General features: G+C 47.0%; 1 protein-coding gene across 1 annotated transcript in view; it reads left to right on the top strand.

The window, feature by feature from the left end:
* Positions 1–27,425, top strand: part of LOC311146064 (latent-transforming growth factor beta-binding protein 2-like) — a 149,672-nt gene that overhangs the window by 58,803 nt on the left and 63,444 nt on the right. Inside the window, exons 4-8 of the mRNA XM_084182527.1 lie at positions 4,029–4,243; positions 4,570–4,746; positions 11,009–11,212; positions 14,432–14,751; positions 20,228–20,330. Coding sequence (XP_084038653.1) covers positions 4,029–4,243; positions 4,570–4,746; positions 11,009–11,212; positions 14,432–14,751; positions 20,228–20,330 — 1,019 coding nt within the window. The remainder of the gene's footprint in view (positions 1–4,028; positions 4,244–4,569; positions 4,747–11,008; positions 11,213–14,431; positions 14,752–20,227; positions 20,331–27,425) is intronic.

The following is a 27,425-nucleotide window of genomic DNA, read 5'->3' as shown; positions in this document are numbered from 1 at the left end:
AGTCAAATGGGCAGGTGGAACAGGTAAATTAGGATGTGGGTAGGTTCCTGCGGTCCTACTGCCAGGACCAGCCGTGGGAGTGGTCGATGTTCTTTCCATGGGCAGAATATGCCCAGAACTCTCTCCGCCACTCCTCTACTAACCTAACGCCAATGTGTTTTAGGTTACCAACCGGTTCTGGCACCGTGGCACCAGAGCCAGACCGAGGCTCCTGCGGTGGATGACTGGTTTCAGCGCGCGGAGGAGACGTGGGACGCTGCCCACGTTCACCTCCAACGCGCCGTCCATCGTCAGAAGGCCAACGCTGACCGCCACCGCAGTGAGGCCCCGGTCTTTGTACCGGGGGATCGGGTCTGGCTCTCGACCCTGAATCTGCCCCTCCGCTTGCCCTGCCGGAAGCTGAACCCTTGGTTTGTGAGGCCGTTCAAAGTCCTGAGGAGAATCAACGAGGTCACCTATAGGTTATTACTTCCCCCTGATTACTGTATTAACCCCTCGTTTCATGTGTCTCTCCTCAGGCCGGTGGTGGCTGGTCCGCTCCAGGAGTCTGAGGTGTGGGAGGTCCCTCCACCTCCTCTGGACATTGAGGGGGCCCCGGCGTACTCTGTCAGTTCCATCCTGGATTCGAGGCGTCGGGTGGTGGGCCTTCAGTACCTCGTGGAGTGGGAGGGGTACGGTCCGGAGGAACAGTGCTGGGTCCCGGTGAGGGATATCCTCGATACCTCCCTGTTGCGGGATTTCCACCGTCGCCATCCGGCTCGTCCTGCTCCGTGTCCTCCTGGCCGTCCCCGAGGCCGGGGTCGGCGTGCTGCTGGAGCTGCACGTCAAGGGTGGGGTACTGTCACGACTTCCGCCGAGGCTGCCTCCCCTCCTTGTTCGGGCAGGCTTCAGTGTTCGTCGTCACCGGCTTACTAGCCACTGCCGCTCCATATATCATCATTACATTTGTCTTGTCTTGTCAATTACACACACCTGGTTCATATCCCCTCATTAGTCTGTGTATAAGTGTTCCCTCTGCCCCCTTGTCCTTGTGGGTGATTGTTTTACGTGAATTGAGTGTAGCTCGGCGGAGCTACTCGTACCTTGTATTGCCGGGGTAGATTGTTCCCCTGTGCCTGTATTTTGTTGTCGCTATCCAGCGCAACTGTGTACGACGGAATAAACTCTGTATTCGGTGAATTACCCTCCTGCGCCTGACTCCTTCTAATCACACTCATCACAGCTGCTCAGTGCAGCTGAGGTGGTGTGTGTGTATTTTTTAAGATAGAGGACCCGGCAGCCAATTTAGATGGTGTGGATCAGCAACATCCTAAACGAACCTACCCTCACCTGGCATAAACCATTTACATTACATTGTTAATGAACAGTTATAATACACTTTAACAGCAATAATAGGCCTATTGCACACTTTACTTTATAATGGCCGATACTTAACTTGTTAATGAAAACAAAGGCATGATAAGCATAAACATTTGCGTTTCTGATAAACAATGAAAACACCCCATGAAACGGGAGAAACCAATTACCAGGAGGCGTGTACATACAATGCTAAACATTTCTAAATAAATGATAAAAGTAACCAGACTGCCATTTGTTTGATGGGACTAGCGATACTATTTTAGCAAGCAATGTTTGTACCAAACAATCAGTCCGTTTGTTTGGTGAGAATTGGAGGGAAATTCCCGACGTCACGTGACTCATATTCACAGTTTATGTCTGTGTTCGTGTGTGCCTGACTGTGTCTGAAAACCATAAATAAAAATGAATGTTATTGGTATTCTAAATCTGTGGTTTCATTTAATCCTTAAATTGCTTGAAGCGTTTCAGGTGTACAGCTTTGAGGAGCTGGTTCTCTTGACTAAGGGCTTTGATCTGTCTACCCTCTGCCTTGTTTGTAGTCTGTTTACCAGTGTGGTCGGTGGCAGACCAGACCAGTGGGATGCAGATGTTTTAGGGGTTGAAGTCATTCCCGTCCGTGGCGTAATGCTGCTCACAGAGCTCAGGTAGAGGAGGTCTGAAAGGGCAGGCATGTGCCTGGTCCACAGCTCTCACATGAGCTCAATTTCTCCCCCTCACACTGCTGCTGTTTGTAATTAGACCAAATCAAATGCTCACAGCACAAACAGCCAGAAGTGTGATCACTTTGTTCTTCCACCAGATGTTTTATACTTCCTCCAACACTGTTTAACACTCGGGCTGATGCCCACCACGCACGCACACACACACACACACACACACACACACACACACACACACACACACACACACACACACACACACACACACACACACACACACACACACACACACACACACACACACACACACACACACACACACACACACGCACACACACGCACACACACGCACTCACACACACACACACTCACGAACACACACGTGCAGCCGGATCCAAAGCGAAATCATGAGTGTTATTCACCCATTTCCTGGACGCTTTATTTTCTCTTAATCAGCAGGTTTAGGTTTCACCTAAGTTGATACCACAAAGTATAAACACATATACCCTATGATATGTATGACACACACACACACATGAACACACTCTCTCACACACACACACACACACACACACACACACAGTGAATTTCTGTCGTCACTGAATGGAACATTTGATTATTTTGGGGGGAAGTGGTGTTGGCTCCGTCCCAGCCTAGCCAGGCAGCAGGGCCAGAGATTGTGACTGTCTGTGGCCCGTTAAGAATGCAGCTCTTCTCCAGTGCAGGGCTGCTCCTGCTCACCCAGGTCTCTGTGTGTCGCTGTGCTCCAGGGGCCAACCTCACGTCCAACCTGGACGTCAAGATTGTCTTCACTCCCATGGTGTGTTGGAGGGTGTGCATCCAGGAATTGGGTGAATAACACTCATGATTTCCCTTTGGATCCAGATGCACGTGTGTGTGTGTTCGTGTGTGCGTGTGTGTGTGTGTGTGCGTGTGCGTGCGTGTGTGAGTGCGTGGTGGGCATCAGCCCGACTGTTAAACAGTGTTGGAGGAAGTATAAAAAATCTGGTGGAAGAACAAAGCGATCACACTTCTGGCTGTTTGTGCTGTGAGCATTTGATTTGGTCTGGTCGTATATGACAAAATTCCTTTTATACTAAACAGAATCTTCTATTAATTAGCCATGCACATGCTGCTCTGACCTACAACAGATGTGAGTCAGTGGATTACTATAGCGCCTAAGTACGATATAATATTCTTGATTCAATTAAAGCAAAATATGTAAAAACATATGGAATCTCATCTATAAAATCAATTAAGTAATGCTATGACCTAAGACAGACAAAATGCTATGACCTAAGACAGATATAATGCTATGACCTAAGACAGATATAATGCTATGACCTAAAACAGACATAATGATATGACCTAAGACAGACATAATGCTATGACCTAAGACTGACATAATGCTATGACCTAAGACAGACATAATGCTATGACCTAAGACAGACATAATGCTATGACCTAAGACTGACATAATGCTATGACCTAAGACTGACATAATGCTATGACCTAAGACAGACATAATGCTATGACCTAAGACAGACATAATGCTATGACCTAAGACAGACATAATGCTATGACCTAAGACAGACATAATGCTATGACCTAAGACAGATATAATGCTATGACCTAAGACAGACATAATGATATGACCTAAGACAGACATAATGCTATGACCTAAGACAGACATAATGCTATGACCTAAGACAGACATAATGATATGACCTAAGACAGACATAATGCTATGACCTAAGACAGACATAATGCTATGACCTAAGACAGACATAATGCTATGACCTAAGACAGACATAATGCTATGACCTAAGACAGACATAATGCTATGTTTGTCTTTCACACTCTCAGAAATACAGTACGATATTATGTTTAACATGTTGACCATGTGTAAATGGATTATATGCTGGTGTTCAGTATGTTGTTGGTGTATGTTTAGTGACTGGTGTTGAGAGAGAGGTTTATAGGATCTGGTGTCGTCTGTCTCGTTACCAGGACCCAAGTGAGGCGAGGACCAGCCGACTCTTCGTCTCCCCAGCGGACTGGGACGTCTCGCACAGTCAAACGATACCCATCATCCACTGGCTCCATCATCTCCAACTCCCTGCCCAATGGGAACGGACATTACAATGGGAATGGTCGTAACGGCCACAGACCCATCACCAATGGCCACAACAACAGACAAGTCAACAATGTAGTGGCGCCAGCAGGTAATGACCAGAAAAAGAAAAAAAAGTTTCACCTAAGTTGATACCTCTGTTCTATATTTCTTTATTACCCTGCTTTGTAACAAATATAAACACATATACCCTATGATATGTATGACACATACACACACACTCACACAGTGAATTTCTGTCATCACTAAATGGAACATTAGATTTTTTTGGGGGGGGAGTGGTGTTGGCTCCGTCCCAGGCTAACCAGGCAGCAGGGCCAGAGATTGTGACTGTCTGTGGCCCGTTAAGAATGCAGCTCTTCTCCAGTGCAGCGCTGCTCCTGCTCACCCAGGTCTCTGTGTGTCGCTGTGCTCCAGGGGCCAACCTCACGTCCAACCTGGACCGCATCAAGATTGTCTTCACCCCCATGGTGTGTCGGAGGGTGTGCAGCGGCGGCCACTGCTACAACAGCTGTGAGAAGGGTGACATCACCACCGTCTACAGTGAGAACCAGCAGCAGCACCAGCCACCCAAGACCCAGGGCTTCAGACTCTGTGAGTCTTTTTCACTCCCTCCCCCTTTTTCTTCTCTCCCTCCCCTTCACCCTCTCTCTCTCTCTCTCTCTCTCACCCTCTCCCTCTCCCTCCCGCTCTCACTCTCTCCCTCTCTCTCCCTCCCGCTCTCTTGCTCTCACTCTCTCCCTCTCTCTCGCTCTCTCTCTTGCTCTCTCTCCCTCTCGCTCTCTCTCTCTCTCGCTCTCAAATCAAATCAAATTTTATTGGCCACATGCGCTGAATACAACAGGTGCAGACATTACAGTGAAATGCTTACTTACAGCCCTTAACCAACAGTGCATTTATTTTTAATAAAAAAGTAGAATAAAACAAAAAGTGTTGAGAAAAAAAGAGCAAAGTAAAATAAAATAACAGTAGGGAGGCTATATATACAGGGGGGTACCGGTGCAGAGTCAATGTGTGGGTGCACCGGCTAGTTGAGGTAGTTGAAGTAATATGTACATGTGGGTTAAAGTGACTATGCATAAATAATTAACAGAGTAGCAGCAGCGTAAAAAGATGGGGTGGGGGGTGCAGTGCAAATAGTCAGGGTAGCCATGATTAGCTGTTCAGGAGTCTTATGGCTTGGGGGTAGAAGCTGTTGAGAAGTCTTTTGGAACTAGACTTGGCACTCTGGTACCGCTTGCCATGCGGTAGCAGAGAGAACAGTCTATGACTAGGGTGGATGGAGACTTTGACAATTTTGAGGGCCTTCCTCTGACACCGCCTGGTATAGAGGTCCTGGATGGCAGGAAGCTTGGCCCCAGTGATGTACTGGGCCGTACGCACTACCCTCTGTAGTGCCTTGCGGTCGGAGGCCAAGCAGTTGGCATACCAGGCGGTGATGCAACCAGTCAGGATGCTCTCGATGGTGCAGCTGTAGAATTTTGCAGCTGTAGAATCTGAGGACCCATACCAAATCTTTTCAGTCTCCTGAGGGGGAATAGGCTTTGTCGTGCTCTCTTCACGACTGTCTTGGTGTGTTTGGACCATGATAGTTTGTTGGTGATGTGGACACCAAGGAACTTGAAGCTCTCAACCTGTTCCAGTACAGCCCCGTCGATGAGAATGGGGGCGTGCTCAGTCCTCTTTTTTTTCCTGTAGTCCACGATCATCTCCTTTGTCTTGGTCACGTTGAGAGAGAGGTTGTTATCCTGGCACCACACGGCCAGGTCTCTGACCTCCTCCCTATAGGCTGTCTCGTCGTTGTCGGTGATCAGGCCTACCACTGTTGTGTCGTCGGCAAACTTAATGATGGTGTTGGAGTCGTGCCTGGCCATGCAGTCATGGGTGAACAGGGAGTACAGGAGGGGACTGAGCACGCACCCCTGAGGGGCCCCCGTGTTGAGGATCAGTGTGGCAGATGTGTTGTTACCTACCCTTACCACCTGGGGGCGGCCCATCAGGAAGTCCAGAATCCAGTTGCAGAGGGAGGTGTTTAGTCCCAGGATCCTTAGCTTAGTGATGAGCTTTGAGGGCACTATGGTGTTGAATGCTGAGCTGTAGTCAATGAATAGCATTCTCACGTAGGTGTTCCTCTTGTCCAGGTGGGAAAGGGCAGTGTGGAGTGCAATAGAGATTGCATCATATGTGGATCTGTTGGGGCGGTATGCAAATTGGAGTGGGTCTAGGGTTTCTGGGATAATGGTGTTGATGTGAGCCATGATCAGCCTTTCAAAGCACTTCATGGCTACAGATATCAGTGCTACAGGTCGGTAGTCATTTAGGGAGGTTATCTTAGAGTCCTTGGGCACGGGGACTATGGTGGTCTGCTTGAAACATGTTGGTATTACAGACTCGGTCAGGGACATGTTGAAAATGTCAGTGAAGACACTTGCCAGTTGGTCAGCACATGCTCGGAGTACACGTCCTGGTAATCCGTCTGGCCCTGCGGCCTTGTGAATGTTGACCTGCTTAAAAGTCTTACTCACATCGGCTACGGAGAGCGTGATCACATAGTCATCCGGAACAGCTGGTGCTCTCATGCATGCTTCAGTGTTGCTTGCCTCGAAGCGAGCATAGAAGTGGTTTAGCTCGTCTGGAAGTCTTGTGTCACTGGGCAGCTCGCGGCTGTGCTTCCCTTTGTAGTCTGTAATAGTTTTCAAGCCCTGCCACATCCGGTGTAGTACGATTCAATCTTAGTCCTGTATTGACTCTTTGCCTGTTTGATCGTTCGTCGGAGGGCATAGCGGGATTTCTTATAAGCGTCCGGGTTAGAGTCCTGCTCCTTGGAAAGCGGCAGCTCTACCCTTTAGCTCAGTGCGGATGTTTCCTGTAATCCATGGCTTCTGGTTGGGGAATGTACATACGGTCACTGTGGGGACGACATCATCGATGCACTTATTGATGAAGCCAGTGACTGATGTGGTGTACTCCTCAATGCTATCTGAAGAATCCCGGAACATGTTCCAGTCTGTGCTAGCAAAACAGTCCTGTAGCTTAGCATCTGTTTCATCTGACCACTTTTTTATTAACCGAGTCACTGGTGCTTCCTGCTTTAGTTTTTGCTTATAAGCAGGAATCAGGAGGATAGAGTTATGGTCAGATTTGCCAAATGGAGGGCGAGGGAGAGCTTTGTATGCGTCTCTGTGTGTGGAGTAAAGGTGGTCTAGAGTTTTTTCCCTCTGGTTGCACATTTCACATGCTGGTAGAAATTAGGTAGAACTGATTTAAGTTTCCCTGCATTAAAGTCCTCGGCCACTAGGAGCGCTGCCTCTGGATGAGCGTTTTCCTGTTGACTTATGGCCTTATACAGCTCATTCAGTGCAATCTTAATGCCAGCATTGGTTTGTGGTGGTAAATAGACAACTATGAAAAATATAGATGAAAACTCTCTTGGTAAATAGTGTGGTCTACAGCTTATCATAAGATACTCTACCTCAGGCGAGCAAAACCTCGAGACTTCCTTAGTATTTTATTTTGTGCACCAGCTGTTGTTTACAAATATACACAGACCGCCCCCCTTGTCTTACCGGAGTCAGCCGTTCTATCCTGCCGATGTAGCGTATAGCCCGCTAGCTGTATGTTGTCCATGTCGTCGTTCAGCCACGACTCGGTGAAACATAAGATATTACAGTTTTTAATGTTCCGTTGGTAGGAAAACCGTAATCTTAAGTCATCCAATTTATTCTCAAATGATTGAAGATTGGCTAATAGGATTGATGGGAGCGGCAGTTTACTCACTCGCCGTCGGATCCTTACAAGGCACCCGACCTACGTCCACGATATCTCCGTCTCTTCCTCATGCGAATGACGGGGATTTGGACCTTGTCGGGTGTCTGTAGGATATCCTTCGCGGCCGCCTCATTGAAGAAAAAATCTTCGTCCAATACGAGGTGAGTAATCGCTGTCCTGATATCCAGAAGCTCTTTTTGGTTATAAGAGACGATGGCAGAAACATTATGTACAAAATAAATTACAAATAACGCGGAAAAACACACATACTAGTACAATTGGTTAGAGGGCTGTAAAACGGCAGCCTTCTTCTCCGGTGCCATTATATGCCATCTCACTCTCGCTATGTCTGAATGTAGTCCAGGGTTGAGAGGGGGAAAGAGGCCGGGAGCAGTGTGAAAGAGAGAGAGCGAGAGGGGCAGAGGGGAGAGAGCAGGTCTCCCTGCCCATTGTGTCGCAGGGCTCAGTGGAGGAGGTTAAGCTAACCACACACGTGGAAGCACAGCTCTCACGCTCCCAACACTTAGCCCGGTCTTTTTGTGGTTTACACCTCTCTCTCAGCGCCACGGTTAACCATTTAACGTGCTCACTGGGCGTGATAGAGAGGGAGTAGCAGCGTGAACAGGATTTTATAGGGATTACATTAAAGCTACCATATATCCGCAGGCTTTGCTATAAACTCACACAGAACAATACCCAATGCTTGGGGGTCCGGCGCTGTTTCCATAGTGTTCCCCTCCGCCCATATCAAACACACGCCGCCGACACTTCACGTCATTTAGCAGACACTCTTATCCAGAGCGACTTACAGTTAGTGAGTGCATACATTATTATATATATATTTTTTCATATTGGCCCCCCGTGGGAAACGAACCCACAACCCTGGCGTTGCAAACGCCATGCTCTACATCCCTGCCTGTCATTCCCTCCCCTACCCTGGGCCAATTGTGCGCCGCCCCATGGGTCTCCCGGTGGCGGCCGGCTACGTCAGAGCCTGGATTCGAACCAGGATCTCTAGTGGCACAGCTAGCACTGCGATGCAGTGCCTTAGACCACTGCGCCACTCGGGAGGTACACTTAACACACTAAGCTCCTCATGGGAGGAACTGGCTGAGTCATGAATAGATAAAAATATTGTTTTGCTCCCATTAATAGGTTTTTGGAAAATGGCTTGGCACTTCAGTGGCTTGGCAGAGCCGTTGCACAACAATGCATTCCTGGCACTTCTGGGTGATCCTGAGAAGTAGTTTGTTTTATATGTTCGATTTTATTTTAAAGAAATCTCTGATCATTAAAACATCTGTAAAAAGACTCTGTTAAAGGAAATTGCTCGACATCCAAGCTGGCATTTTGTTGTTGCTGAAGTGCGTGTTCCTCAAGGAATGTCAAGTGGACAGCGTACAGTTATGTCATGTTGTTGTAAAAACTATGTGGATAACATCATTCCACTGTTGGGCTCTCTGGATTCACAACATTGAACAGTTATTCTAAACCCTGATATTACTGGGACGAGAGACTTAGAGAAGCCATTTAACGATGCATTTCAAAGATGGTGGTGGTGGTGTGTGGCACGGGCATGAATTGTATCTTCCTGTCTGTCTGGTAGGTAGAGGTTGGGTAAGAGAAAAAGTCAGGTTGTTGCCTAGGAATAATTCCTGCCCCATGCTGAGGTGGGATAGGGCTAGGCTGAAGCTGGGACTGAGACTGTGTCTGCGGTGAGACTGAGACAGCGACTGTGTCTGCGGTAAGGCTAAGACTGAGGCTGCTCCCCAGATTGGGAGGAATTAATGTCCCTTTGTAGCTGATAATTTAGCTAGCATGTGTAATCACAGGGGGGCTTCATGTGGGCCTGAACACTGGCTCCATATCCCCCATCTCTCCACCACTGTCTTTCTTTCTCTCTTTCTCTGTATTTCTTTCTCTCTTTCCTTCTCTCTCTCTCTCTATCTCTCTTTTTCCACCACTTTCTTTCCAGACAGACTGTCGTGCCTCAGCCCTCCCTGCCCAGGTCACACCCTCTGTCTGTCTGTCTGTCTGTCTGTCTGTCTGTCTGTCTGTCTGTCTGTCTGTCTGTCTGTCTGTCTGTCTGTCTGTCTGTCTGTCTGTCTGTCTGTCTGTCTGTCTGTCTGTCTGTCTGTCTCTGTCTCTGTCTCTGTCTGTGTGGGACAGGGGTTATAGCGCCACAACATGATTGGGTCCAGAGCTTTTAACTATATGTTTCCACAGCTACAACTCTCTTTCATCTGCTGTTAGAGACCTGCCTCATCACAGGGGTCAGGATAACGGAGTACAAATATGCAGCATAAAAATAATCAATGTCATTTTTGGTACTGTTGGACCAAAAAGGGCATCAACCTTTTTTATTTTGGGCACTTAGAAGATTCCCTTTTATTTGGGCCAGGCTGTTATCGATTTTGTATTTTACGGCCTTTGAAGTTTGAGTGAGTTGAGGTTAAGGTTTAAGCTCCTTTGTAGATCCTGGTATGGAGCAGTATGTAGGACACTGGCACATCTGCCAAGGGATAAACAGAATGAAAAGGCTATGAACGCAACCTGTCAAACACCAGCTTCTTTGCTCCTTTGAAATTCTATCCAAACTGTTATTTTGGTAGGTGAGAGTTTCATTTTCAACAGAGAAAGTATCAAATATGGGAGTGCATACATTCATTATTTTCTTGAAACCTGGGTGTTTAAATGAGGCACAAACACACATCATGGGACAGCTGAGAAAGGTTTGGCTTAATAGGGAGGGGCGATATTAGTAGTGTGTGTTGCCCTCAGGGTGAAGTTTGAACTTCATAAACCCATGTCAAATGAGGTGTCTGGTAGTGAATGTGGTGATGGTTATGTGAACATTACATTAAAGAAAACAAGTTGTCCACATGAAGTCTCCGTACACACTTTCTATTAGAACTATCCCTCCTGCTTCTCATTATCTGTATGGACCCCAGCATAAATCAACTCAATTAAAGCTGGCGGTTCCTTACACTAACTAACCTTTCTCTCCGGTAATGACCATGGTCTCTCTTGCTTTCTCCTCCCCTCCCCTCTCTCTCTCTCTCTCTCTCTCTCTCTCTCTCTCCTGCAGTCTTCTGTCAGATCCCCTGTCTGAATGGTGGGCGCTGCATTGGCAGGGACCAGTGCTGGTGCCCATTAAACTCCACAGGGAAGTTCTGCCACCTCCCGGCCCCCCCTTCTGCCAGACCCACCCTCAGCCGGAAGGACGGCAGCCTGGCTGGACTTAACTCCTCCTCCCACTCCATGTACACCCTGCCGCTGTCTAATCAACAAGGTAATCACCTAGCCGTCTGTCTGTCGAGCTCGATGGAACACATGGACACAGTCTCTGGTTTACTGCTGTCCGTTATAAATTTAATTAATCATGCCCTCTCAACTGTTCTGGTTCTGTTTGAACTAACTCAGTTTTATTTGTTGATGTGCAACGGCCCAGTTAGTAACTGTGCTGTACTCTACCTTTGCGAACCAGCAGTGAATGGGTTCTCAGTAGAATATGTAATGGGGTGTTTTGGGGAATTCCTCATATTGTTCACACAGTGCTCCCTCTATCAACAGAAAACCCTATAGTGAATTAGAAACAGAGCATGCCCTAACCAGTGCCTTGAAGAGCAGCTAAAATAAGCATCCGGGGGGGGGGGGGTGCTGTGGGATTATTTAAGGGTAGGGTTTCATATGTTTTCGGAAGATGGGCAGGGACTCTGCTGTCCTAGTTTCAGGGGGAAGCTGGTTCCACCATTGGGGTGACAGAGAAGCTCTTGGACTGGACTGGGTGGGAGGGCCAAGAGACCAGAGGTGGCAGAACGGAGTACTCGGGTTGGGGTGTAGGGTTTGAGCAGAGCCTGAAGGTAGGGAGGGGCAGTTCCCCTTGCTGCGCCGTAGGTCTTGTAGTGGATGCGAGCTTCGACTGGAAGCCAGTGGTGTGTGCAGAGGAGCGGGGTGACATGGGAGAATTATGGAAGGTTGAACACCAGGCGGGCTGCAGCGTTCTGGATAAGTTGCAGGGGTTTGATGGCACATGCGGGAAGCCCAGCCAACAGCGAGTTGCAATAGTTCAGACGGTAGATGACAAGTGCCTGGATTAGGTCCTACTCTACTTCCTGTGTGAAGTAGGGTCGTACTCTACGGATGTTGTAGAGCATGAACCTGCAGGAGCGAGTCACTGCTTTGATGTTTGCATAGAACGACAGGGTGTTGTCCAGGGTCACGCCAAGGTTCTTTGCACTCTGGGAGGGGGATACCATGAAGTTGTCAACTGTGATGGAGAGGTCTTGGAGCGGGCAGGCCTTCCCCGGGAGGAAGAGCAGCTCCCTCTTGTTGCGGTTGAGCTTGAGCTGGTGGGCCGACATTCAAGCTGAGATATCTGCCAGGCACGCAGAGATGCGTGTCGCCATCTGGGTGTCAGAAGGGAGGAAGGAGAAAAGTAGTTGAGTGTCATCCGCATAGCAATGATAGGAGAGAACATGTGAGAATATTACGGAGCCGAGTGACTTGGTGTATAGAAAGAAGAGGAGAGGGCCTAGAACCGAGCCCAGGGGAACACCAGTAGTGAGAGTATGTGGTGCAGACACAGATCCTCTCCACGTCACCTGGTAGGAGCGGACTTCCAGGGAGGATGCATTCCAAGAGTGTGCAGGGCCTGTGACGCCCAGCTCTGAGAGGGTGGAGAGGAGAATCTGATGGTTCACGGTATCGAAGGCAGCGGATATATCTAGGAGGATGAGAAGAAAGGAAAGAGAGTCAGCTTTGACTGATTAGGGTCAAGAAGATCGTTCTGAGAGAGATAGCGAGAGAGTTGGTCAGAGACAGCATGCTCAAGTGTTTTGGAATGAAAAGAAAGAAGGGATACCGGTCCGTAGTTTTTGACGTCAGAGGGGTCGAGTGTTGGTTTCTTGAGGAGGGGAGCTACTCTGACCATTTTGAAGTCAGAGGGGACGCAGCCAGTGGTCAGGGATGAGTTGATGAGGGAAGTGAGGAATGGGAGAATGTCTCCAGAGACAGTCTGGAGACGGGAGGAGGGGATGGGGTCCAGCGGGCAGGTTGTCGGGCGGCCGGACCTCACCAGTCACATGATTTCATCTGTAGAGAGAGGAGAGAAAGAGGTCAAGGCGTAGAGTTCACCGTTTTTTTTTTACATGACATAAAAAACGTAAGCCTATGCAACATTAACCTATTAAAAACAGTTATGTAGCAATTAGGTTTGTGAAGTAGGCTATAGGCCCAATACATTATCACCACATATTGGCTTTGCTTGAATTTCCCTGCCAATGCATTGTTGTTATGACAATAGTTTTTAAATGATATAAAAAAATGTGAGTTAGGCAATATGATCACTCCGGTAATAGATCATTTTCTTTTTCTTTTTCTTTTACTGGCTGATGGTGCCTGCATCTGATGGTCAGTCTCAGCGGAGCGAGAGAGCAGCAGACGGAGGATCCGCCTCTCAACGTCCTTCTTCCGCTGACACTGACCAAAAAGGGACACCGTCTTCCAGCTGATGGCGAAACTCGAGTCGCACCGCATTATTTCTGCCTCATGCACAAATTCATGTTGTTACTCCTATGAACAGAGAAATTGAAATATTCCTCAAAAAAGAAAAAAGACCCAAGCCGCTAATAATAACAACGCAAGTCTATCGATACACTTTCCTACTCATTCATTACAGCCTCAGTGCTTGTTGTAGCGCTGAGTGGAATTATGAAGAACACACATTTTATGGCTTATAAAAGTGTTGAATACAAAGTGTTGACAGTGCTGAGTAAGAACTTAAACATGAACTCACTCATAAAAACAGCAGCTCCTTGCTGTATTCGCTGACAGTCTGTCTCTAGTCATGGTTTGAAACGTTTTTAAATCTCACAGTATCAACTTTGCTGTAGCTTTCTTTTATGCCTGCTACGTTACTGCAGACACGATCATCTGAGCCATCTGATTGGCCAGCGGTAGGCCTATAGTGCACTTGATTTGCTCTCCGGGCCCGCCGGGAAGGCAGAGTTTGACCCTTCAGACACATGAAATGGTTCAAACACCTGGTTGATGTGTTAACAATCATCTGCAAGTTATGAGCAGTCGGCAGCTCACACATCAAGTAGGCTACTGGGAAGACAGGCAGCACTTAAAGTCGATGGCCCTAGCTAGCAAAAAGACAGTACTAGACAACAACAGATTAAGACAAAAATTATACGTATTACTCCTGGAGATATCAGGAGTCCTTTAGCTATAGAATTAAGCACTTTAGTATGTTTTAAGTGCCCTTTAATTTGTACTTTATCTCCATATGCTAAGACCTGGCTTGGGCTAAAGAGGTTATTTACAGCCCTTTGGGAACACCCTTTGAGAAGCATTGAATTTCAGATTTCACTGCAAGGTTAGGTCCAGGACTATTCATCATGTTCTTTACCATGTCCATCCAGATTGGGCTCAAGGTGTTTCTGCTGGTGTGATGGTAGAGAGTTTTGCCTGACTAACTGTGCTGTGCGTTCTGTGTCCTGTCCAGCCTCTCTACACCCGTCCCTGGTGAATGTCCACATCCAGCACCCCCACGAGGCTGAGGTCCAGATCCACCAGGTAGCCCGGGTCAAGCCTGGCCAGAGACCTGCCACAGCTGAGGGGGGTCACTCTATACAGCAGCGCTCCCAACCTGGCCATGGCACCGGAAATGGGCATGGGCACTCCAATGGAAACGGTCATGGGCATGGGAATAGGCACGGAAACGGACACACCTTCGCCAACGGGAATGGTAGTAGCAACTCCAGACCCCACAGCCGGCAGAACGGATACGTGGGAAGGTGCTTCCAAGAGACCGTCGATGGACAGGTACAGTACGGTGCTCTGAGTGAAGTACACTGAACACAGTAAATTATAGTTGATGATGATCCTAGCTAGGGCTGTGGCGGTCATTACATTTTGTCAGCCGTTAACTGTCATGCAAATAACTACTGGTCTAATAAATGTATTTATTATAGCATACACCATCACAATAAATCCACTATTTATTTTAGGCAGGTCTAAAGAAACATGATATGAAGAAAATGTAGCCTATTTCAAAAGAACAGAATAGCATATGCGGAGTTGTCCTTATATTAGGCCCTGATCTGGCTATGCCATATAGCTGTGGGCTACACTAGTTCATTTAGCAGACAAGATTTGCTTAGAATTCCCGTACCATTATTTTATAGTAAGAAGAATACAATTGAACATAGCTGAATCAAATAAAAAGGATATTTTGCCAAAACAATTTTCGAGGGAGTGTGCACATGCTATTCTGTGTCGAGCGGTTAACAATGTGATAATTTGAAACAGGTCCTCCTATATGCTTAATTTATAATTATTTATGCAACTTTAATTGTGATACAAACCTTAGGCTATATGTTTTGATTTCTAATACATTCTAAGTCTGCATGATGCGACTCTAATGATGATTTGAAAAAAGTTAACTTTGCTCTGTTTCTTGTGCAGGCTGCACACACTTCATCAGTCTCTCATTCACAATTTGACAAGCACTTGATACTATTCCCACCCATCAGACTATTCTCGATTTTATCTGGTCTTTACATACTGTATAGCCTACTAATACAGTGCATTAGGAAAGTATTCAGACATTTACATTTTACATTTACGTCATTTAGCAGACGCTCTTATCCAGAGCGACTTACAAATTGGTGCATTCACCTTATAGCCAGTGGGATAACCACTTTACAATGTTTTGTATTTTTATTTTTTAAATTAAATTTTTTTTTGGGGGGGGGGTGGGTTGGAGTAAAGGGGGCCTAGACCTTTTCCACATTTTGTTACGTTACAGCCTTGTTCTAAAATTGATTAAATAGTTTTTTTTCTCTCATCAATCTACACACAATACCCCATAATGACAAAGCAAAAACAGGTTTTAGATTTTTTTGCAAATTTATGAAGAAAAAAAACCGGAAATATTACATTTACATAAGTATTCAGATCCTTTACTCAGTACTTTATTGAAGCACCTTTGGCAGCGATTACAGCTTTGAGTCTTCTTGGGAATGACGCTACAAGCTTGGCACACCTATATTTGGGGAGTTTCTCCCATTCTTCTCTGCAGATCCTCTCAAGCTCTGTCAGGTTGGATGGGGAGCATCGCTGCACAGCTATTTTCAGGTCTCTCCAGAGATGTTAGATCAGGTTCAAGTCCGGGCTCTGGCTGGGCCACTCAAGGACATTCAGAGACTTATCCCGAAGCCACTCCTGCGTTGTCTTGGCTGTGTGCTTAGGGTAGTTGTCCTAATGGAAGGTACACCTTCGCCCCAGTCTGAGGTCCTGAGCGCTCTGGAGCAGGTTTTTATCAAGGATCTCTTTGTACTTTGCTCCGTTCATCTTTCCCTTGATCCTGGCTAGTCTCCTTGTCCCTGCCGCTGATAAACATCCCCACAGCATGATGCTGCCACCACCATGCTTCACCGTAGGGATGATGCCAGGTTTCCTCCAGACGTGACGCTTGGCATTCAGGCCAAAGAGTTCAATCTTGGTTTCATCAGACCAGAGAATCTTGTTTCTCATGGTCTGAGTCCTTTAGGTGCCTTTTGGCAAGCTCCTAGCGGGCTGTCATGTGCCTTTTACTGAGGAGTGGCTTCCGTCTGGCCACTCTACCATAAAGGTCTGATTGGTGGAGTGCTGCAGAGATGGTTGTCCTTCTGGAAGGTTCTCCCATTGCCACAGAGGAACTCTAGAGCTCTCTCAGAGTGACCATCAGGTTCTTGGTCACCTCCCTGAGGCCAGCTCTAGTAAGAGTGTTGGTGGATCCAAACTTCTTCCATTTAAGAATGATGGAGGCCACTGTGTTCTTGGGGACCTTCAATGCTGCAGACATTTTTTGGTACCCTCCCCCAGATCTGTGCCTCGACACAATCCTGTCTCGGAGCTTTACGGACAATTCCTTCGACCTCATGGCTTGGTTTTTGCTTTGACATGCACTGTCAACTGTGGGACCTTATATAGACAGGTGTGTGCCTTTCCAAATCATGTCCAATCAACTTGTAGAAACATCTCAAGGATAATCGATGGAAACAGGATGCACCAATGCTCAATTTCGAGTCTCATAGCAAAGGGTCTGAATACTTATGTAAATAAGGTATTTCTGTTTTATAAAAACCTGTTTTCTCTTTGTCATTAGGGGGTATTGTGTGTAGATTGATGAGGAATTTTATTTATTTAATCAATTTTAGAATAAGGCTGTAACGTAACAAAATGTGGAAAATTCAAGGGGTCTGAATACTTTCCGAGTTATTTTTGATTTAGAATGGCCCACAAAAATAACATTAAGGTTACGTTTTTAATATGCCAGGTAGGCTGCACCGGTTGTAATCCGGATTAATGTGCTTAATTTGGCGAATTGAGCAATAAATATAGCAGCACGAGAAAGCTGGGATCGTCTTTTAAATAGTGGCCTGTCAAAACTTTGTTTTCACATGCGATTGCGCAATGACTGGGCTTATAAGTACACGTTTCTGTGCCTATTGGCTACGCTAAGAGTTATTTGGCCACTTTAGTTGTGATACACACCTTATTTAAACATATAGGCCTATGGGCTAGGCTAAAAAGTCGCAAAATAATGCATGCTCTGTTTGTTGTCTGCATACACTGGGCATCATTCACAAGTGATAATATTCTCACTCATCAGAATATTTTCAATTTAATCTTGTCTTTACATATACTAAATAATATACAGTGCCTTCGGAAATTATTCAGACCCCTTTACTTTTTTCACATTTTGTTACGTTACAGCCTTGTTCTAAAATGGATTAAGTTAATACAAAATCCTCAGCAATCTACACACAATACCCCATAATGAAAAAACGAAAACAGGTGCATTTTACAAATTTATAAAAAATAGAAATCTGAAATACCTTATTTACATACGTATTCAGACCCTTTGCTATGAGACACGAAATTGAGCTCAGGTGCATCCTGTTTACATTGATCATCCTTGAGAGGATTCTACAACTTGATTGGAGTCCATCTGTGGTAAATTCAATTGATTGACAAGTCTCTGAATGTCCTTGAGTGGCCCAGCCAGAGCCTGGACTTGAACCCGATCGAACATCTAGGGAGAGACCTGAAAATAGCTGTGCAGCAACGCTCCCCATCCAACCTGACAGAGCTTGAGAGGATCTGCAGAGAAGAATGGGAGAAACTCCCCAAATACAGGTGTGCCAAGCTTGTAGCGTCATACCCAGGAAGACTCGAGGCTGTAATCGCTGCCAAAGGTGCTTCAACAAAGTACAGAGTAAAGGGTCTGAATACTTATGTAAATGTTATATTTCTGTTTTTTATTTTGTATACATTTGCAAAAATTTCTAGAAACATGTTTTTGCTTCGTCATTATGGGGTATTGTGTGTAGATCGATGAGGGGAAAAAAACGATGTAATCAATTTTAGAATAAGGCTGTAACCTAACAAAATGTGGAAAAAGTCAAGGGGTCTAAATACTTTCCGAAGGCACTGTATGTGTGAAATTAGTTTTGGTTTAGAATGGGACATTGTCATGCACCAGTCGGAACAAGAGCAGGGGGAAAAAAGACGTCATCTGTATGCACTTGAAAAGCGAATGGAGGACGCTTTTCCCGCGGTTCATTTTCATGCCAGCCAGCTAGGCTACTCTGGTGTAAAGCGAAGCAATGTGCTTAATATTAGGAAAGTTGAGAAATATGGCCTAGCCAACAGAAATCTGATGGGATCCTCCTCTTTTTAGTAGAGGCCATCAAAACTCTGTTTCCGCATGCAATTGCATAGCATAGCCAATAGAAATGTTGCATAACATTGGTTTATAAGAACACTTATTTCATTCCATGCATCAACCAGCTATGAGGAGCTGGCTCTCGCTGCACAACAGGTGATCCTATTCTGCTCAAACTCTGAATGCCAGAGCTCTAATGAAGTGTCTGATTAGATTTTCGATTGCATTTGCATTGATGTCAGAGTGATTAGAGGGACAGTAGAGTGCTGAGTACCAGGCCATTAGTGACTGGCCATTAGCAAGTTTGGTATGCTACTAATGACAATCAGCGGCATTATTAGCTGACTACTACAGGATGTTTGCCTAGTCTTTGAAGTGGAGACCAAGTTTGGCTTCCGTGTGTTTTACCGTCTGTCCCACAGGGCAGCATACATACCTTCCCTCCTCTGTCTGTCTGATAGAAGCTGTCTATGTTCTAATTTATTCTGCATCCAGGATTTATGAGTTCTAAACACATTGGTCATCTCATCTTCCCCTCCCAACACACACAGACGTGTTATAAGTTAGTTCTGAGTTAGGCCTGAAAGGAAGGACAAAGGAGGCTGAAATCCACTACACGTCTCAAACACAAGGCAAACTGCTACACCCACAGTGCATCTCCTTCACAGTCTCTCAAACACACAGAGTAAATAAAGAAAGAGCAGTGGTGGCCAGTGGAGGAAGAAATCAGAGGAAAGGCTCTTTGGAATGGAATGAATAGAAAGGTATCAAACACATGGAAACTATATGTTTGCGATACCGTTCCAGTCCAGCCATTACAATGAACCGTTCCTCAGATTTCTACCTCCACTGGCCACCACTGTTAATGAGAGTTCCTCACGGAGGTCCTGTACAGGCAGCATCTGTTGGCTAGGCTGTGAGAGATGCTGTTATTCCCCCCTTCTTCTGTGTTTCCAACCCTAACAGCAGTTTCCTCTGTAGAGCTGCTGCCAGGCCAGTGTTGGCCTATGTGTTATCTGCTGCTGGACACAGAGCAGAGGAGCAGTATCTTATTGCTTATTGGTTTTCCTCAAAGAAGATCTCTGTTTGGTCTTGACTGACTTTGCCAGTGCCCTAGTTAGGTGTTCCATAGCAATGTGTCCTTATCTTTTCTTCCCAAAGATCCATGAGGCACCATTTGCCAGGCAGTGAGGTTTGATAATGATCTCTCCAGAATTAGCCAAGCTCCTTAACGAGCCATGCCTATTCGTGGAACAGCCTGTTTATGTCCTATGCTGCTGCCTAACCAGTCTCAGATGTGTTCCGTTCAGCTCACTCTGTCCTCATTCCGATGGGAAGACTCACACACTACTACACACCCGCGCATAAACACACAACACACACACAATCCAATTAAACACACACAAACTTACACACTTAGACACACACATACATTTACATTTTAATCATTTAGCAGACACTCTATACACACACAAATACAGTCACGTTAAACAACATACTATCAAATGAAGTGGAAAAGGAAGGTGTCAGTGATGTGTCCTGTGTTGTGTGAGTGTGTTGAGATGTGTGTGTGTGTTGTCATTGCAGTGTGGGAAGCCTCTTCCTGGCCTGACCAAACAGGACGAATGCTGTGGAAGTGTGGGAGCCTCATGGGGCCTGAACAAGTGCACAGAGTGTCCAACCAAACCAAGTAAGTCCCTAGTTTACCCTCACATACTGAACACACTGAACCAGTGAACCTAGATCCTCCAGTGCTTTGCCTTGTGCTATATATTTGTTATGATGTGTTAATGTAGCTAAACAATGCCTTTTACGTCATTCATAAACACAATGTATCTCTGAGATTAACAGTCAATCACATTAACATGGGGTGATAATTCAGGATGATTACTGACTTGTGTATCCCAGATTAGGATTGTGCCTCGACTCCATTGGCATTAGGACTTACTTGTCGTCTCATTGTAAAATTAAGCTGTTTTTGCTTCTAGAAAAAAAACAAGGCACCAAATGAAAACACATTTAGCATGAATAACAGAGGCTAGCAGGAGTGCCTCCCAGCCTGTGGGCAGGCAGAGATAGAGGCTGGCTCTGCCTCTCCTACTCTAACTAAAAGAAGAGAATGAGCAGCCGTGGTCCCTGACCAAAGCTGCCTGGACTGTCGCTGCTGTGCGTTCCCTCATTGTGTTTGTAATAGAAGAGCCCCCCCCCCCCCCCCCCCCCCCCTCCCAAGGGCCCCCAAGTCCTGTTACTGGAGCTCTCCAAGGGGGTGTGTGATGGTTGGGAGGGACCGTCCCTGCCCTTCCCTGTTAATTCTATCAGGAAGAGGTCTGGCTGCGGTAGATGTCAATTGCCTGCACAGGGTGCTGTCATAGCCCTGCCCTGTTTAGTGTCTGTCTGTCTGCCAGAGCTCTAATCACGAGCAGACATCATCTCACTCAGGTCCATTCATCACGAACGCACATCTATTCTTCTCTTCTCTCTGTGCCAGAATCTCTCTTTCTCTCTCTCTCGCAAGTCCCCACATCAGCATCTCTTTTGGCTCCCAGATGTCTTCCTCTCCTCCGTCCTTTGTAGTGGAGAGAAACTGAACTATTCCTCAGTTCTTCTCATTTTGTAGTTGTTTAGGAGCAACTTGGGCCTCGGTTCCAGGTCACATGTAGAGTCGCTGGAGATGAGAGAATGAAAGACAAAAGAGGGAAAGATGAAGCCACATAGGTCCCATGATGATTGGTGTATACTTTGAAGGACTTTATAGGGAATACTTGACATTTCTTACCAGTCTTATTGTTCCCTGTGTAGAAATGATACTTTATAACTAAAACAAGTGGACAAGCATAAATTAAGAGTAATCATTTTGTCATGCCGTACATGTCTCTGGGACTGGTCAGGTCAGTCAGTTGAGGGCTTGATGACAAGTATCTATAAGGTAGTCATTTTGTCATGTAAGTCATTGCATACCTTAGAGAACTATTTATAACTTGTCAGAAACTGCAAAATGTTATTTGCACCCCATGACAAAATGTGTAGAATTGCAGGAAATAAGCTTTAAACGTGCAAAATGTTCTCTCCACCAACAAGAGGGGTGTGAACAGTTTGTGTCATGAACAGTGCTTGTGCCCATAGAAATAGACGTGGCATGTGTGCGCGCATGCACAGGGGGGTGCAGGATGTTCCCCAATGCTGGAAGGGGTGCCCCGAGTGAAAAAGTTGGGGAATCCCTGGCTTAGACCACTCGTTCAGACCTACTGTTTCCAGAACCTTTTAATGTGTCTCCTCTGGTCAGCTCTAAGTTCCTGGATGTATCTCTCTGCTCCTTGTCTTTGTCTTCAGTCCTAACTCTGATTCCCACACCATTCCCACATCTTTCTCCTGTAGTTCTCCCTCTATCCGATGGCAAGGATTCACTGAACTCTCTGACTGATTCGGTAAGAGACATCCATCCAAGACACTGCCAGACTACATTGTTATTTTTGGTAGTTAAAGTATTATTATTGTTATATGGAGTGGAGAAAGCAGCGGTGCAGTGGGGAAACGAACGGGTGTGTGTTTTTGGGAGGGACGGAGGTTGACGTAATGGAGGTTATGACAGTGAGATGTGCCTGTCAGTCCCAGGCCTACACTGTGGAAGCCCCAGACCTGTTCAGCCCTGTAGGATCGAATGCACTGTAAACCCACATGCTGCAAATTCCAGTGCGTTATGAACTCCAGTTAAAATAAGACCCTGGTCCACCTCTCCTCTCCTCTACCTTTGGTTCTTATGAGGCTGAGAGTGAGAGTGAGAGTGAGAGAGAGAGAGAGAGAGAGAGAGAGAGAGAGAGTGAGTGAGTGAGTGAGTGAGTGAGTGAGTGAGTGAGTGAGTGAGTGAGTGAGTGAGTGAGTGAACGAGCGAGAGAGAGAAAGGGGGGAAAATTGCACCGGACCTTGTTTAAATTTCAGGCTTATGGGTTTGGAAAGGTTGAAGGGTGTCCTCTCACAGGATAGGAAAAGGAAGCAGTTAGAGCTGCTTGTCCCCCTGGACTGCAAGATGAAACCTGATTGGATGACGCAAGGCCAATGTGAGGAATGGAGTTGACAGCTAATTTGCTTTCAAAGTATATTAGGAAACATACAGTACCTAATAAAGTGAATCCAGCTCTTTGTAGATACAGTAGATCAGATCACTTAAGTGATAATGCCCGAGAAGCCAGTGTTTGGAGGATATATTGGCATGGGTGTTGTTAGGCCTGAGACAAAGTCGAAAGACCGGCAAACAGTGCCAATATATCCTCCAAACACCGGCTTCGAGGGTATTATCACTTTTATACAACGGGTTACCAACATATTCAAATAATGATTGACATATTTTCATAGAAAAATGTTATTTTGATGAATTTATTCATGCTATTTCATTCTTCCACGAGATATAGTCCCGACAGATATCTATGGTTGCTACCCAAGCCGGCTGGTCGTTCGTTCTATCGGTTCGGTTGCCAGAGACGCGACCCAGTCGTTAAGTCTTTTTGTTCTGTATCTATGGACGTGACCCAGTCATTCGTTCTAAGTGTTCCATTGCCATACTGGCTGGCAACATTCTTATCCCTTGCTTGATAGCTAGCCAACTATGGCTAACTTAGTCATGTCAAGCAGTGCAGCCAGAATAACAACAAAGTACAGTGTGGGAAAAATGTATTTGATCCCCTGCTGATTTTGTACGTTTGCCCACTGACAAAGAAATGATCAGTCTATAATTTTAATGGTAGGTTTATTTGAACACTGAGAGACAGAATAACAACAAAAAAATCCAGAAAAACGCATGTCAAAAATGTTATAAATTGATTTGCATTTTAATGAGGGAAATAAGTATTTGACCCCCTCTCAATCAGAAAGATTTCTGGCTCCCAGGTGTCTTTTATACAGGTAACAAGCTGAGATTAGGAGCACACTCTTAAAGGGAGTGCTCCTAATCTCAGTTTGTTACCTGTATAAAATATACCTGTCCACAGAAGCAATCAATCAATCAGATTCCAAACTCTCCACCATGGCCAAGACCAAAGAGCTCTCCAAGGATGTCAGGGACAAGATTGTAGACCTACACAAGGCTGGAATGGGCTACAAGACCATCGCCAAGCAGCTTGATGAGATGGGGACAACAGTTGGTGCGATTATTCGCAAATGGAAGAAACACAAAATAACTGTCAATCTCCCTCGGCCTGGGGCTCCATGCAAGATCTCACCTCGTGGAGTTACAATGATCATGAGAACGGTGAGGAATCAGCCCAGAACTACACGGGAGGATCTTGTCGATGGTCTCAAGGCAGCTGGGACCATAGTCACCAAGAAAACAATTGGTAACACACTACGCCGTGAAGGACTGAAATCCTGCAGCGCCCGCAAGGTCCCCCTGCTCAAGAAAGCACATATACAGGCATGTCTGAAGTTTGCCAATGAACATCTGAATGATTCAGAGGAGAACTGGGTGAAAGTGTTGTGGTCAGATGAGACCAAAATTGAGCTCTTTGGCATCAACTCAACTCGCCGTGTTTGGAGGAGGGGGAATGCTGCCTATGACACCATCCCCACTGTCAAACATGGAGGTGGAAACATTATGCTTTGGGGGTGTTTTTCTGCTAAGGGGACAGGACAACTTCACTGCATCAAAGGGACGATGGACGGGGCCATGTACCGTCAAATCTTGGGTGAGAACCTCCTTCCCTCAGCCAGGGCATTGGAAATGGGTCGTGGATGGGTATTCCAGCATGACAATGACCAAAAACACACGGCCAAGGCAACAAAGGAGTGGCTCAAGAAGAAGCACATTAAGGTCCTGGAGTGGCCTAGCCAGTCTCCAGACCTTAATCCCATAGAAAATCTGTGGAGGGAGCTGAAGGTTCGAGTTGCCAAACGTCAGCCTCGAAACCTTAATGACTTGGAGAAGATATGTAAAGAGGAGTGGGAAAAAAATCCCTCCTGAGATGTGTGCAAACCTGATGGCCAACTACAAGAAACTTCTGACCTCTGTGATTGCCAACAAGGGTTTTGCCACCAAGTACTAAGTCATGTTTTGCAGAGGGGTCAAATACTTATTTCCCTCATTAAAATGCAAATGAATTTATAAAATTTTTGACATGCGTATTTCTGGATTTTGTTGTTGTTATTCTGTCTCTCACTGTTCAAATAAACCTACCATTAAAATTATAGACTGATCATGTCTTTGTCAGTGGGCAAAACGTACAAAATCAGCAGGGGATCAAATACCTAATTCCCTCAATGTTTAAGCTGTTTTCTAGTGACATTTATTTGGATATATCCATAAAATTGATGCCAGCTGATTCATGATTTCGACTGGCTGACAAAAGCTGTCTGCCTGTCTGTCTCGTCCCGACTCCCGACATGTTCATTACTATAGGACAGCTGAAGATCTGTGATGATAGGAGTCAGGCGCAGGAGGGTAATCACCGAACACAGAGTTTATTCCTTCGTTGACACACAAATGCGCTCAAATAGCGAACAACGAAACAGGCACAGGGGAAACTCTAATCCCTGGCAAATACACTGTAACGGTAGAATCCAATAATACATAGGCACAGGGGAAAATCTACCCTGGCAACAAAATGTATGAGTAGCTCCACCGAGCTATACTACTCTCACAACTAACAATCACCAACAAGGACAAGGGGGTAGAGGGAACACTTATATACGGACTAATGAGGGGATTAGAACCTGGTGTGTGTGATTGACAAGACAAATGTGATGATGATTGGGGCGGCAGTGGTTAGTAAGCCGGTGACGACGAACGCCGAAGCCTGCCTGAACAAGGAGGGGAGGCAGCCTCGGCCGAAGTCGTGACAGTACCCCCCCCCCCCCCCTTTACGCACAGCTCCAGCAGCGTGCCGACCCTGGCCTCGTGGACGGCCAGTAGGACGCTGAGCAGGGCGAGCCGGATGGCGACGGTGGAAATCCCGCAACAGGGAGGGATCGAGGATATCCCTCACCTTGACACAGCACCGTTCCTCCGGACCGTACCCCTCCCACTCCACGAGGTACTGAAGGCCCCCCACCCAACACCTCAAATCCAGGATGGAGCGGACAGAGTATGCCGGGTCCCCCCTCGATATCCAGAGGAGGTGGAGGAACCTCCCGCACCTCAGGCCTGAGGAGAGACACATGAAACGAGGGGTTAATACGGTCATCAGGGGGAAGTAATAAACTATACGTGACCTCGTTGATTCTCCTCAGGACTTTGAATGGCCCCACAAATTGCGGGCTCAGCTTCCGGCAGGGCAGGCGGAGGGGCAGATTCCGGGTCGAGAGCCAGACCCGATCCCCCGGTACGAAGACCGGGGCCTCACTGCGGTGACGGTCAGCGTTGGCCTTCTGACGATGCACGGCGCGCTGGAGGTGAACGTGGGCAGTGTCCCACGTATCCTCCGCGCGCCGAAACCAGTCATCCACCGCAGGAGCCTCGGTCTGGCTCTGGTGCCACAGTGCCAGAACCGGTTGGTAACCTAAAACACATTGGAATGGTGTTAGGTTAGTAGAGGAGTGGCGGAGAGAGTTCTGGGCATATTCTGCCCATGGCAAGTACACCGACCACTGCCCCGGCCGGTCCTGGCAGTAGGACTGCAGCAACCTACCCACATCCTGATTTTACCCGTTCCAACTACCCATTTGATTCGGGGTGGAACCCAGAGGTCAGGCTGACCAAGACCCCCAGACGTTCCATGAACGCCTTCCAAATCTTGGACGTGAACTGGGGACCTCGGTCGGACACTGTAACCTCTGGCACCCCGTAGTGCTGGAAGACGTGAGTAAACAGGGCCTCCGTAGTCTGCAGGACCGTGGGGAGACCGGGCAGAGGAAGGATGCGGCAGGACTTGGAGAAGCGGTCCACAACGACCAGGATGGTGGTGTTACCTTGGGAGAGGGGAAGATCAGTCAAAAAATCTATACTAAGGTGAGACCATGGTCGTTGTGGAACTGGTAAAGGTTGTAGCTTACCCGCTGGGAGGTGCCTAGGTGCCTTAGTCTGGGCGCACACCGAGCAGGAGGAGACGTACACCCTCACGTCCTTAGCCAAGGTAGGCCACCAGTACTTTCCTATCAAGCAGCGCACTGTATGACCGATACCTGGTTGACCAGAGGAGGATGACGTGTGTGCCCAGAAGATCAGACAATCACGGATAAGAGCAGGCACGTACCGCAGCCCAGCTGGACACTGTGGTGGAGATGGATCTGTGCGTAAAGCCTGCTCTATATCCGCGTCCATCGCCCATACTACCGGCGCCACAATGCAGGAATGTGTAAAATCAAACCGTGTGAAGACTAGGGCCCACCTTGCCTGGCGAGTATTCAGCCTCCTCGCTGCCCGGATGTACTCCAGGTTACGGTGGTCCGTCCAGACGAGGAAAGGGTGTTTTGCCCCTTCGAGCCAATGCAACAGCCAACAGCTCCCGATCACCAACGTCGTAGTTCTGCTCCGCCGGGCAAAGCTTCTTAGAGAAGAAGACACAGGGGCAGAGCTTGGGTGGTGGGCCCGAGCGTTGGGACAGGACAGCGCCTATCCCTACCTCGGACGCATCCACCTCCACTACGAACGGTAGTGATGGATCGGGGTGGGCCAGTACCGGAGCTGAGGTGAACAGACCCCGCAGTCTCCTGAAGGCCAGGTCAGCCTCAGCAGACCAGCGGAGCCGGGACGGCCCACCCTTCAACAGGGATGTAATGGGAGCTGCAACCTTGCCAAAGCCCCGGATAAACCTCTGATAGTAGTTGGCAAAGCCAAGGAAGCGCTGCACCTCCTTAACCG

This window comes from Coregonus lavaretus (assembly GCF_964263955.1).
Source record: "Coregonus lavaretus genome assembly, chromosome: 18".
Taxonomy (NCBI): Eukaryota; Metazoa; Chordata; class Actinopteri; order Salmoniformes; family Salmonidae; genus Coregonus; species Coregonus lavaretus.
This window is presented reverse-complemented; position numbering and strand designations above follow the sequence as displayed.